The sequence below is a fragment of the Mytilus galloprovincialis genome, chromosome 14, assembly GCF_965363235.1.
Source record: "Mytilus galloprovincialis chromosome 14, xbMytGall1.hap1.1, whole genome shotgun sequence".
In the NCBI taxonomy this organism is placed as follows: Eukaryota; Metazoa; Mollusca; class Bivalvia; order Mytilida; family Mytilidae; genus Mytilus; species Mytilus galloprovincialis.
In genome coordinates, this window is record NC_134851.1 from 23,069,265 (window position 1) to 23,082,847 (window position 13,583).

Genomic DNA, 13,583 nt, shown 5'->3' on the forward strand with positions numbered 1-13,583 from the left:
CGATTTCTCTTTCTTAGAAGACATTTAAAGGTCCCTGTGAATAAAATACACAAGGAACAATAGCTATTGGATTTATTCAATGGGACAATAGAACAAAGGTTTGAATACCTTAACCAAGAGGAGATAACTCTGTAGAAAACTTTCATTTGGTTTGCATTAGATAAACTATGAGAAGATAATTATCCTACCTTCTCCACACAATCCTGTTGGTATTATGAGTCCCTCTGTTTCACAATAATAACCACCTGGACAAATTGTACATTCAGAACTCATCTTCAAGTTGGTTGCATTTGAGTAGGTTCCTAAAAAATAAAATACAGTGTCATTCTGAATTTCCGCAAAAATAAAGCAGAATTAATTCCTGATTCCCTATATGTCAATTCAGAAATTCCTGAAAAATAAAAGCTCAATCCTGGTTTCTAGAATAAGGTCCTTCCGCCTTTCACTTATAGACTAAAAAGCATGGAGAGGAAACATGTTACATGATAATTAAAAAAAGAACAAAGTATTTGATTTATATGCAAGCCAAATTATTATTTCATACCATTTGGACACAGTGTGGGTACAGCACTTCCTGATGGACAGTAGGCACCCATTGGACAGTCCAGGAATGTAGCCAGGTCAGAACTTTCAGGACAATAGTATCTCTCCTGACAGAAACCCTCTGGATCTAGTAAAGCAAGCTGTCCACAATAGTAACCTGAAATATATGAATGCAATGAAGTAGTGATTTTTCATTAAAGTAAAAAACTGTTGGTTGCTCTTGTTTAATTAAAAATGTGTGTTGATTAGGTGCATCACAAATGAATTGAGAATGCCTAAAATATGATAAAATTCCTTGGATTATTTTTATTTGATTAAAAAGGCCATGGCCAAAATTGTAATAGAAAGAATAGCTAATCAAAGAATTTAGATTTTAAATCATATTCGTTTCAAGATCAAACAACAATTAAAACTAGAGAGTGTTTTTTTCTGTCATTACGTAATTAAATAATTTTCTATATTTTGAATTCTTGGAATAGCTTTTCTGTAAATATCACCACTGATTTTGCTTACTCAGGCCTTTTGAAAATCTAAAATTGATTATCTTGTTTCAAATCATGAAGTCACAGAAGCATAAACTATATCAGTTTGTGGTGTTGTTGAATTGACATCTTTTTATTCTTTAAGGTGGTACCTAACACTACAGGGAGATAACTCTGTAAAGTCAGCTAAACGTTTTAATTATGTTGTGTTGTAAAAGGAATATTAAGCTTCTCAATGATCAAAATTGGTGTTTGTCAAATTGCTATATAACCAGTGTAATTTTTCTGGCAAAACGGTTGGTTCAAAAAATTTAAAATTTTTATATTTTTGTTTAAGTGTCAAAGTAAATACTTTGACAAAATTTTATAAAAATTAAACGAGCCAAATTAATTTTAGTGAAAGTGTTGGGTACCACCTAAATGTTTTATTTTATCTAATTTTGTAGCATACCAGCCAATCAATGAGTTGGGATATAATAAGACATTACCTGCAGTACAGTTAACACATTCACTTTCTGAAATCAGTTTGGTCATGTTTGAGTATGTTCCTTTTGGACATTTGACCGGTTCAGTGGTCTGGATAGGACAATAGTGACCAGCTGGACATTCATCAGCATCTGTTCCTTGGTTAGGTGTTCCAGTCATGGCCCCTTGTCGGCAGTAGTATCTGAAAAATGACATTTGGATTTGGATATCATCATTAGAGCAATAAAAAACAATCAGCTATGTTATTCATTCTGTCTAATTTCTAAAAATAAGTTCTGCATGCAAGAGTTGTCATTGTGAACAGTCTCCTTAATTAAAACAAGTAAATGCTTGCATGATTTGTTATGGTGCTTCAATATTACACTGTGAACACTAAAAGACTTAAAAAAACCCATCTAACTCCATCTGTAGACATGTGTAGGAGGGTTTGGATGGGGTTAAATGATTAAAGAATAATGCCCTTAAAAAATGAAGATTAGAGAATAACGGGCAAAAAAATGAAGATTAGAGAAAAAAGGGGTTAATTTTTTTAAAGATTAGAGAAAAAATACAGAATAACAGACCCCCCCCCCCCCCATCCAGACTCTCATGTAGTTCCTTTCTGTTGTTGTGGAACAGAGGTAACTAGTGGCTTTCTGTGGGAGTATATATTAGGGACAAGTCACATTGTTCTTAAACACCTACCCTGCAGAACAAATCTTAGAATAATCAGTCTGGGCTTGTAAATCACAATAATATCCTCCTGGACACAAGAGACAGTCAGACTCCATCTGTAGACCTGTGTAGTTACTGTATGTTCCAGTGGGACAGGGGTACTCATTGTCATACTTAGTACCATTTGGACAGTAATAGCCTGAAATTAAAATAATAGGGTATATTGACCTACATCATTCTTTCAATGAATAAAGTGAATCTGATTAACATTGCTGTGATCAACTCTGTCAAATATTTTGATAGAATAAGTTAGCAATAACAACCAATGATATAAAGGTTAATTAAACGCTATTAATAAAAAGTAATAGGTGTTGGTCAAGAATCCATCAAAAATATTTTCTTTGGGGCTTATTTACTTTGAAAACAGTCTAGCTGAATTTTAAAAATCATTTGTGTAAAAAGTGAATCACTAGGTCTATGGCAAATGTATCAGATAAAAAAAGTAAAATACTTTTTTAAAGTGTTTTTTAATAGAAATCATTTTACCAACCTTCTAGACAAACAGAACTGTTATACAATACTACTGGTGCTTTGACATTGTCACAGAAGTAACCAGTAGGACATACTTTACAGGTTCCCTGTTCAGTCTCATCTTGATAAGTTCCTGAATCACATCTGATTGGCTGATGGCTTCCTTCTGGGCAGTAATGGCCTATAATTACAAGAACACAGAATAATATTTAAGCCCATAACACTTCATTTTTTGTTCTTTTTTTCTACTAAGTAATTTTTACTTTCTTATTGTAAATGATGATCAAACAGGTGTCACTACAGAATGTAAAGTGAGTGGCTTTGTTGCTAATTTTGTACCCCTAAGATTCCAGGCTTCTAAAAAAGCTCCAAGGAGAAGTTTATGTCTGCTTCTATTTTCAGTATAATTCTGTGTGTTGTTCCCTGAACAAATACTCCATATTTTTCATTTAGGAGTTGACTTTTTGCTACTTTATATATATTCACTCATTCAGTAAAATTGTGCCTGCATGTATATTATTTATGTAATAGAATACCACTGCATGAGTGTGAAGCCTCTTATTGATTTTTTTATAACAATCTAAAGGCAATATATCGCAACATACCTTGAGGACATGTGTATTCTCCTGGTGTTGTGATATTCATTCCAGTAGGACAATAATATCCCACAGTACATGGTCCTGATGCTGCAGGGTTTCCATACCCAGCACAGTAATACCCTTGTAGACAGGTATGACAGTCAGAGAGGTCTGTACTCCCTGTTGTATTGAGGTAAGTCCCTGGGGGACAGTTGGTACCACTTGGACTACCAATAGGACAATACTGACCCATTGGGCATACATCACCTGGAATTTATGGAAAAAAATATTACTATTTAATGTTAATATAGGATTTATAAGAATGATCTTTGATAAAATAAATATGATACTTTAGCATAGAGTTGAATTAAATTATTTAAAAAAACAACTTATTTTGAATGATAGCCAGTACAGCTGTTGCTAATAGTCAACAGCATTTTCATGAAATCTCCTTTATGAACTTTAAGAATCAATTTTTCAGAAATATCAATTATCCTAGAAGCCACTGTCAAATACATTACCAATTTCACCCTAATTTACAAAATACAATGATTTACCTAAAACTAGCATTGACTTTCAACATGTCTTGACAAAAAAGATCCTCATATATAGCTGGTTATTAATGTACACCTGAGGAAATAGGTGAGAGTGGAAAATATTTGATGTAATTTCAATAAATCTGGCTCACAGGTTATGGTGTAATCAAAAGTACTTACCAAATCAGATATAGAAACAAAGACAAACAAGAATACATGGTCCAGATAACAGGTACAAAAACAAAATGTTGTATGGTCTGGACTATGTTGTCTAGCTTAAACAAACAATAAAACAAATACTTACCATAAGCCTGACCTACTGGTGTTGGTGTAGAAGATCCCCCATTACAATAATATCCTGCTGAACACAGACCAGTTTCATTGGATAAACCTGAAATACAAATCATTTTATTCGTCAAAAAATGTCCTGCATCTGCAAAATTAAATTTTGTGAGCACATGGAATTATAATTCTATTGTTATTATATTGTTGAAACCTTTAGTTTTTAAACCAAATGTTGTTTTACCTTTTTTTCCTCACAATTGACTAAAATGATTTTAAATTGTCCAACTACTTTCAAATGGTCATGCAGTGTTACAAAATATTCAATTCATCGTCTAATTTAACTTTGTTGTCAAAGATTTGCAAGAATACAAGAAATTTACAACTATTGTCAAAGTAAGCAAGAAGGCAAGACATATTACCATTATTGTCACAATAGTATCCTGGTGTACAAGGTGTCTGTGTAGAACTACCATTGGGACAGAAGTTGCCTGCCTGACACTCCCCTCCTTGGGCCACCACATTAGGTTCTGCAAACTCTGATCCTTCTATACAATACCATCCTCCATTACATTCCCCTGTTGGCATGGCAAGTCCTTGTGTTTCACAGTAATATCTGTGGTAAACAAAATTAAAAAACTTCATAAATATTTCAGCCTCATTATGCTTGTTATAATTCTTAAAATTTGTTTTTGGCTTAACCCATTCCTCCATAATGACGCCTTTTGACGCCACCCCCTTTACTCCATAATGACGCCTTTTGACGCCACCCCCTTTACTTCATAATGACGCCTTTTGACGCCTGTGTAGTACCTCAGTTGAAATGCTCTGACTACGAAATATCTGGATCAGACTTAAAAAAAATTGTATCCAATATGAAAAGTATATCCATGAGAATATCTGAATTGAATTTCATTGATGAAATATTTGTTTTCACAATGCATTGATATCAATACTTTAAACCTGATGATTTTTTTTTTTATTGAAAAAATCCTATGCGAATCTAGTATGTAAAAAAAAAAATCCATGGGGAAAGGGTTATATATAATTCTTTATGCATTCAAATTATTAAAAGATTAGCTCAGCATTTTTTAATTTGCAAGAATTTGTATCATGTCATTGTGAAAATCAATACATCTATGGAGTTTTAACCTAACATCATGATAACCACCTATACTAGTATTAGACCCATAATGAGCTTTTCATCTTGTATAGATATTTCAAGACAGCTTGTTGACCTTCAGTTATTTATTGAAATTGGTGTTCAACACCACCCTTTAGCAATCTTTGATATAGCATGATGGCTATTTTTTATTTGTGGAGGAAGCCATAGATCACATATAGAAACAACGATCATTGACAGGAAAACAGACAGCCCTAGCCAATTAAGGTGGTACCTTACACTACAGGGAGATAACTCTGTAAAATCAGCTAAACGTTTTAATAACGTTGCGTATGAAGGAAATATTAAGCTTCTCAATGAGCAAAATTAGTGTTTTTCAAACTGCTATATAACCAGTGTAATATTTCTGATAAAATGGTTGGTTCAAATTTTTTGAAATTTTTATATTTTTGTCAAAGGGTCAAAGTAAATACTTTGTCAAAATTTTATGAAAATTAAACGAGCCAAATTAATTTTAGCGAAGGTGTTGGGTACCACCTTAAGATTGGAGTCAGACACACCTGCTAATTAGGAGATTTCAACTGAAAACTGTGTGTTGACAGGCAAGTTAAACAGTAGATGCACTACTTGACCATTTTGCTTTTTGTGTCATTAATCTTCTGTCTCATTCATATATTCCTCACATCATCTTGAATTCTTATATAAAATCATCACAATAATTTACTCACCCTGGTGGACAAGCAGTACAATCTGTAGCCTGATCCTGTCCAGTGTTGTTATTGTATTTCCCTGTAGGACATGGATTTGCATATGGTAGCTCTGAATTGATAGGACACCAGTATCCCATGGGACAAGGTTCTGGACTTGATGTACCGACTAAGCAGTAGTGTCCGACTGGACAATTGTAACATGATGCCATTCCTGTCTGGTTGGTGTAGTACCCTGCTGGGCATGGCGTGGGACCTTGTGATCCAATCTCACAGTAGGATCCTGAAAGTAAAATAGATCAATGGTATAATGTAACATGCTGACATTACTGTCTGGTTGGTATAGTACAGTGTTTCTAAATGCATTATTCCTACTTTTGATTTATTTTATAAAATATAATATTTTAAATATAGAAAACTGTTGTTCCGAGATGCATGGGGCCAATTACTATATCTGACAATTTAAAAAAAGTGAAATGCATTAAACAAAAAATTCAAAAGCAGGACCTAAAGATAATGATTGTTTGAAATGCCACTGATTCAAAACATGGTCATGTTTGTGTATGAAGGAAATATATGACTTCCTTAAGTATCTACCTAATTATTGTCAATTAGATAGACCTGGGTTTTTTTTAGTGTACATTTAATAAACTTGTCTCATCAGTTATATCCCATAATGAAGGCATGATATGCATGTTCCTTTTTTAATGTATCAAGTACAATAACTCCTCAATGTCATATTACAAATTTATGAAAAACTAAAGGGAGCTTATTTTAATAGATATAAACCAGTCTCATTTTTTTCCATCTAAAATCTGCACCAAGTCTATACATTCTTATATAAATAGCTAGAGTGATATTTGTTTTACAAACCTGCAGGACATATATCTCCAAAGGTTTCGTTGACAGGTGTTGGTTCAGGTGATTTAGCGCTACAATAGTACCCAGCAGTACACTGTGGTCCTTTGTCAGTCATGTTCTGACTGGGACAATAGTATCCTCCATCACAACTTGTACAGGCACCCTCAGATTGTAGCTTGATCGAAAATCTGTAATAATGAAAAAAGTAAAGCTGGTCCTAAATTAAATGTGAGGGAAGGAGATTTTATAATTAACAACCTATTATTAATTTTTAGCTTGTTCTCAATGATTTCAAAGATGTTATCCAATAACCCTTCAATGAGAATAAAATATATCCTTTTTGAATTAGATTGACTCAGAGTTTAATAAAACTTGAACACTTGATACAACCATTGAAGTATGACCAGCTCTGTAAATATTAGCCACAACCCTAAAAACTAAACTGTGTTGGATTCATTTATTTTCATTGATTTAGAAAAAGTTGTATTAAATCAGCCATAAATCAGTTTAGATACAGTTTTTTTTTTTACAAATAACTGTTAATCAGTTTTGCAAATAAAATAAAAATAAAAAAGTTGGAATTCCAAGAAAAATACAGAATCCATAGTAATGACAATTATGTTTTGAAGGACAATCAAGGTCATCACAATAGAGACACATCAACAACATTTTACTGGATATATTTTTGTTCAAGACAAAATAAGTGATAGAAATTATTCAACAATAATCACTATGGTAACCTTTGTGATGTACTTACCCATAAGTTCCAGCTGGACAGGATGTTGGTAGAGAACTCTGCTCAGGACAATAATGACCTTTTGGACAAACACCAGAAATGATTCCAGGGTCATCACCAGGGGTGGACACTCCTGATCCATATTGTGAGAAGTGTCCTGCTTGTATAGGACCTGTTACATTGGTGAGAGCTATGGAAAAAATAAAACATAGAATCAAAAATATGCAACGGTTTTAAAAAAATACTGTATTTCATATAATTCATTGTCAACGTTCAACAAGTTTATAATGTATTTGAAGAAAATATAGAAATATGTGATAAACTGTCAAGATTTCAAGACTGTTTAATTTTTGCTATATTCAATTTTGTCATTCTTATGCTAAATGCTTATGTCAATGAATTTTCTTGTTCTGTAATTAGACTCTAATATAATAACAAATAATGAAATATATGACAAAGACTGACGGACGAACGGACGGGTCAAAAACATTATGACAAAGATAATGCCCCTGATGGCATAACAATGGATTGAGGCAAACTAAAATTAGAGAACGGAAACCTACTTTCGGTAGTACAGACAGACAAGAGTAAAACTTGGTGTGGCATAAAAAATTTACTTCTTGTGAAATTTGCCGTATTTATTACAGTGAACGAATCTAGTCATTAGTAAAACCTACCTGTGGTTTCACAGTAATATAGTAAAACCTACCTGTGGTTTCACAGTAATATCCTCCATCACATGTTGTACAGTCTGTTTCCGCCTCAAGACCTTCACGATTACCATAGGTCGCCACAGGACAGGCCTTGGGTTGACGTAATTGTTGGGCGTTTGTACTAGCTGGGCAGTAATATCCTGAAATTATTTATTAAAACATCAAATGAAATACAAATAAATTTCAAAGTTTTTGTGATGTTTTCGTTCTGGGAAAAATTACAACAGGAAAGATTTTTTGCAAAATTAAAACTTGCATATCCTGATATCGTAAATATACATTCCACAACTGCAACAAGTGTATTACGAGATTTATCCACTCAAGACAGTTAAATTTTAATATTTAAAGCGCGAGGCTTAAAATTTAACTGTTGAGAGTGGAGAAATATCGTAATACACCAGTTACAGTGGAGGAATTTGTTTCTCTAATGATTTTTTTCCTTCCTTCTCAAAGATTTGAGGAAAGTTGTGTACATTTGATGTGCCGTCATCAGACATTGTCGCCTTTTTTCATGACGTCACAATAAGAAAATTCAAAAGAAATCAAGAAAATTTAATGTCACAATTAAATTTCAACCCATCATTTGCAGAGAACAGATTTTACACTAGTGAGGAGAAATATTTTTCTCACACCAGTCAGGAAATGTGAAAATAACACAAAAATTAGAGAATAGTTTATCACACATTGTTGTCCCTCACCAATAATTCAAAAAATTATACATGCAAAAAAAATCTAATTTTTACCACAACATCAACATTTTTTAATACAAGAATGTGTCCACAGTACACGGATGCCCCACTCACACTATCATTTTCTATGTTTAAAGGACTGTGAAATTGGAATAAATTCTCTAATTTGGCATTAAAATTAGAATGATCTTATCAAAGGGAACATGTATACTAAGTTTCAAGTTGATTGGACTTCTACTTTATCAAAAACTACCTTGACCAAAAACTTTAACCTGAAATTTGCACTATCATTTTCTATGTTCAGTGAACCGTAAAATTGGGGTCAAAACTCTAATTTGGCATTTAAATTAGAAAGATCATATCATAGGGCACATGTATACTAAGTTTCAAGTTGATTGGACTTCAACTTCATCAAAAACTACCTTGACCAAAAACTTTAACCTGAAGCCAAAAACTTTAACCTGAAATTTGCACTATCATTTTCTATGTTCAGTGAACCGTAAAATTGGGGTCAAAACTCTAATTTGGCATTTAAATTAGAAAGATCATATCATAGGGCACATGTATACTAAGTTTCAAGTTGATTGGACTTCAACTTCATCAAAAACTACCTTGACCAAAAACTTTAACCTGAAGCCAAAAACTTTAACCTGAAATTTGCACTATCATTTTCTATGTTCAGTGAACCGTAAAATTGGGGTCAAAACTCTAATTTGGCATTTAAATTAGAAAGATCATATCATAGGGCACATGTATACTAAGTTTCAAGTTGATTGGACTTCAACTTCATCAAAAACTACCTTGACCAAAAACTTTAACCTGAAGCCAAAAACTTTAACCTGAAATTTGCACTATCATTTTCTATCAGTGAACCGTAAAATTGGGGTAAAATCTCTAATTTGGCATTAAAATTAGAAAGATCATATCATAGGGAACATGTGTACCAAGTTTGAAGTCGATTGGACTTCAACTTCATCAAAAACTACCTCGACCAAAAACTTTAACCTGAAGCGGGACAGACGGACGAACGAACGGACGAACGGACGCACAGACCAGAAAACATAATGCCCCTCTACTATCGTAGGTGGGGCATAAAAATCAAATCTAAACTTCTGGAGATTAAGCTTTTTAGAGAAAATTATGCCAAACTTATGATAGCCTTTTTAATAAGGTTAATTGATAACATTTAGTACCAGCTGCCTGTGTAGTAAAAGTCAAACCAGCACAGACCTTGTGGACATATTTGTGGTGCAACACCTGGATAACACATGTATCCAGCTATACACAAGGTACACACAGACAGACCGGTATTGTTGGCATAGTAACACATCTTACCTTGTGGACATATTTGTGGTGCAACACCTGGATAACACATGTATCCAGCTATACACAAGGTACACACAGACAGACCAGTGTTGTTGGCATAGTAACCAATAGCACATTGTTGTGGTGCATCACTTCCTGTTGGACAGATGTGATATAGTGGACAGATGTCACCCTCGGTACTGTTAACTGGGTCAGGAATCCACGATCCTGTTGTGCAATAATATCCAGCATCACAATCACCTGTGAAAAGACAAATGAAATTCCACATTATGAAATTAATATTTACTTAATATAGTTTTCTTTTTCTTTTGAAAAGTAATTAGATATTTGCACCAGTCACAAAATAGAATATCAAGCTTTCTAAAGTTAGATTTTTTACAGTAATTAATTACCTGTTGTCTTTATTCAGCAAAAATATTATTAAAGTTATTTTTACTGCAATGTTGATTTCACATTAGGTCACATTTGTTCACAATGAGGCTAATTTAGGGATGAAAAATAATTTGTATTATTGTTTTTACATTTTAATGACTACAATACACCTTAATGCTATTTGTCCTCCATTACTGAACATCACACATGTTCCCGTAAAAATTTTGACGTCATAATATAAAAAAAACACATGAATTACTGACAAACAACCACTGCCACTTACCAGAAACATCAGTGAGTGCTGTGTCGTTACAATATGTCCCAGGATCACATGGTAGACATGCTGCTGCCTCTGACGTGCCGCCTCTGTCAGGGTTATATGTCCCTCTTGGACATGGTGTCATCACTGCAGTACCAGCCAGACAGTAGTATCCAGGATGACAAGAGTCTCCATATGTAATTATTGTCTTATTTCCAGTTGTATCATTGTTATATACAGGATCATCCGACAGGGCGTTTCCGTAACAAATGTGGCCAGCTTTACATGGCCCCGTTACATTCACAGAACCACGATCCTGACAAAATGACCCAGCTGGACAGTCAGTACAATTTAAAATGTCTGTCATATTCTCTCTGAAATTCAAATTTTATATGAAAAATTTTGGCAATGTTATTAAAATAATAAAACTCGCATTATTTTCATTGTAAAACTTTCTCACTCTACATTTCTGATAAGAATATTTAAGACTGATAATTTTAGAGTGTTGATACCAATGTTAATGTATTAAATGCTCATTTTTAAGAAATAAGTAACTTTAATCATGCTTGCGGTCAATATCTCAAACCCTTAAATCATTATTTGCACTCTGAAACAGTTGATAAGAACTTAAAATAGAGTCTCAGTTTTTTAATATAGTTTAGACCGTTGGTTTTATCTGTTTGAATGGTTTTACATTAGTCATTTTTGAAGACCTTTATAGCTTGCTGTTCAGTGTGAACCAAGGCTCCTTGTTTAAGACCGTCATGGACTTATAATGGTTTACCTTTACATATTGTGACTTAAATGAAGAGTTGTCTTATTGGCACTCAAGCTATACCTTCTTACATCTATATATCAAGCATCATTATATTTATTGGCTGTAAGTGAATTTGTTTTTTGCAAATTGATTTCTAAATAAGGTATTATACTTTTTCTAGCTGTTCTTATAATTCACGTAAATCTACCTAAAGTGTGCCTGTCCTAACTGCACTAACTGCAGCAACTTTTGAATTATACATTTACCTATCAGAAAATGTTCCTGGTGGACAATCTAATGGCACATAAGTTCCGTTTGCACAGTATTTTCCAGCTGGACAAATGAAGAATTCTGTCATGGCTTTATTTGGACAGTAGGCTCCAGGTGGACACTCGAAACATTCAGCGTAACCATGGTAAGGCATGAACGTAGCTATCTCACACTCCTCCTGGGCTGTAGAGCCATTTATAGCAAAGTGACCTGAAAAATGCATTATTATGGATTAATTTTATTCATGTGATATCAGTTTTTTGTGGATTTCATGAGTAAAGATGAACCCTGAAATCAAATGTTCGACATAATATGAATGTTCTATAGGCTTGTATGTAGACTTCAGCAAAACTTTGAAAATAAATATCGACGAACAAATTGATATCCATGAAAATGAATGAATCCACAGTATTTCATTTAAGAATAAGAGCAAAGACTGGTCAGCTCTGAGTAAGAGCAAAGACTGGTCAGCTCTGAGTAAGAGCAAAGACTGGTCAGCTCTGAGTAAGAGCAAAGACTGATCAGCTCTGAGTAAGAGCAAAGACTGGTCAGCTCTGAGTAAGAGCAAAGACTGGTCAGCTCTGAGTAAGAGCAAAGACTGGTCAGCTCTGAGTAAGAGCAAAGACTGGTCAGCTCGGAGTAAGAGCAAAGACTGGTCAGCTCTGAGTAAGAGCAAAGACTGGTCAGCTCTGAGTAAGAGCAAAGACTGGTCAGCTCTGAATAAGAGCAAAGACTGGTCAGCTCGGAGTATGAGCAAAGACTGGTCAGCTCTGAGTAAGAGCAAAGACTGGTCATCTCGGAGTAAGAGCAAAGACTGGTCATCTCGGAGTAAGAGCAAAGACTGGTCAGCTCTGAGTAAGAGCAAAGACTGGTCAGCTCTGAGTATGAGCAAAGACTGGTCAGCTCTGAGTAAGAGCAAAGACTGGTCAGCTCGGAGTATGAGCAAAGACTGGTCAGCTCTGAGTAAGAGCAAAGACTGGTCATCTCGGAGTAAGAGCAAAGACTGGTCAGCTCGGAGTAAGAGCAAAGACTGGTCAGCTCTGAGTAAGAGCAAAGACTGGTCAGCTCTGAGTATGAGCAAAGACTGGTCAGCTCTGAGTAAGAGCAAAGACTGGTCAGCTCGGAGTAAGAGCAAAGACTGGTCAGCTCGGAGTATGAGCAAAGACTGGTCAGCTCTGAGTAAGAGCAAAGACTGGTCAGCTCTGAGTAAGAGCAAAGACTGGTCAGCTCTGAGTAAGAGCAAAGACTGGTCAGCTCTGAGTAAGAGCAAAGACTGGTCAGCTCGGAGTATGAGCAAAGACTGGTCATCTCTGAGTAAGAGCAAAGACTGGTCAGCTCGGAGTATGAGCAAAGACTGGTCAGCTCTGAGTAAGAGCAAAGACTGGTCAGCTCTGAGTAAGAGCAAAGACTGGTCAGCTCTGAGTAAGAGCAAAGACTGGTCATCTCTGAGTAAGACCAAAAACTGGTCAGCTCGGAGTATGAGCAAAGACTGGTCAGCTCTGAGTAAGAGCAAAGACTGGTCAGCTCTGAGTCAGAATTATGAGTCAAGGTAATGTGATATGTCTTCCTACAGACAGTTACCTTGTCAACTAGGATGTTAAAAACCAAGCTCAGTTTGTCGTTCTAGTACATATTAAAGCAGGGATAATATCCTATTATTATCAACTCATTCTTGTCC

General features: G+C 34.7%; 1 protein-coding gene across 1 annotated transcript in view; it reads right to left on the reverse strand.

Moving 5' to 3' along the window:
- Positions 1 to 13,583, reverse strand: part of LOC143058592 (uncharacterized) — a 147,815-nt gene that overhangs the window by 91,994 nt on the left and 42,238 nt on the right. The window contains exons 30-44 of the mRNA XM_076232075.1: positions 11,902 to 12,115; positions 10,903 to 11,252; positions 10,257 to 10,487; positions 8,229 to 8,372; positions 7,541 to 7,709; positions 6,796 to 6,971; positions 5,944 to 6,205; positions 4,515 to 4,708; positions 4,115 to 4,201; positions 3,302 to 3,541; positions 2,716 to 2,877; positions 2,196 to 2,364; positions 1,514 to 1,692; positions 545 to 700; positions 189 to 302 (exon numbers count right to left, since the gene is read on the reverse strand). Coding sequence (XP_076088190.1) covers positions 189 to 302; positions 545 to 700; positions 1,514 to 1,692; positions 2,196 to 2,364; positions 2,716 to 2,877; positions 3,302 to 3,541; positions 4,115 to 4,201; positions 4,515 to 4,708; positions 5,944 to 6,205; positions 6,796 to 6,971; positions 7,541 to 7,709; positions 8,229 to 8,372; positions 10,257 to 10,487; positions 10,903 to 11,252; positions 11,902 to 12,115 — 2,847 coding nt within the window. The remainder of the gene's footprint in view (positions 1 to 188; positions 303 to 544; positions 701 to 1,513; positions 1,693 to 2,195; positions 2,365 to 2,715; positions 2,878 to 3,301; positions 3,542 to 4,114; positions 4,202 to 4,514; positions 4,709 to 5,943; positions 6,206 to 6,795; positions 6,972 to 7,540; positions 7,710 to 8,228; positions 8,373 to 10,256; positions 10,488 to 10,902; positions 11,253 to 11,901; positions 12,116 to 13,583) is intronic.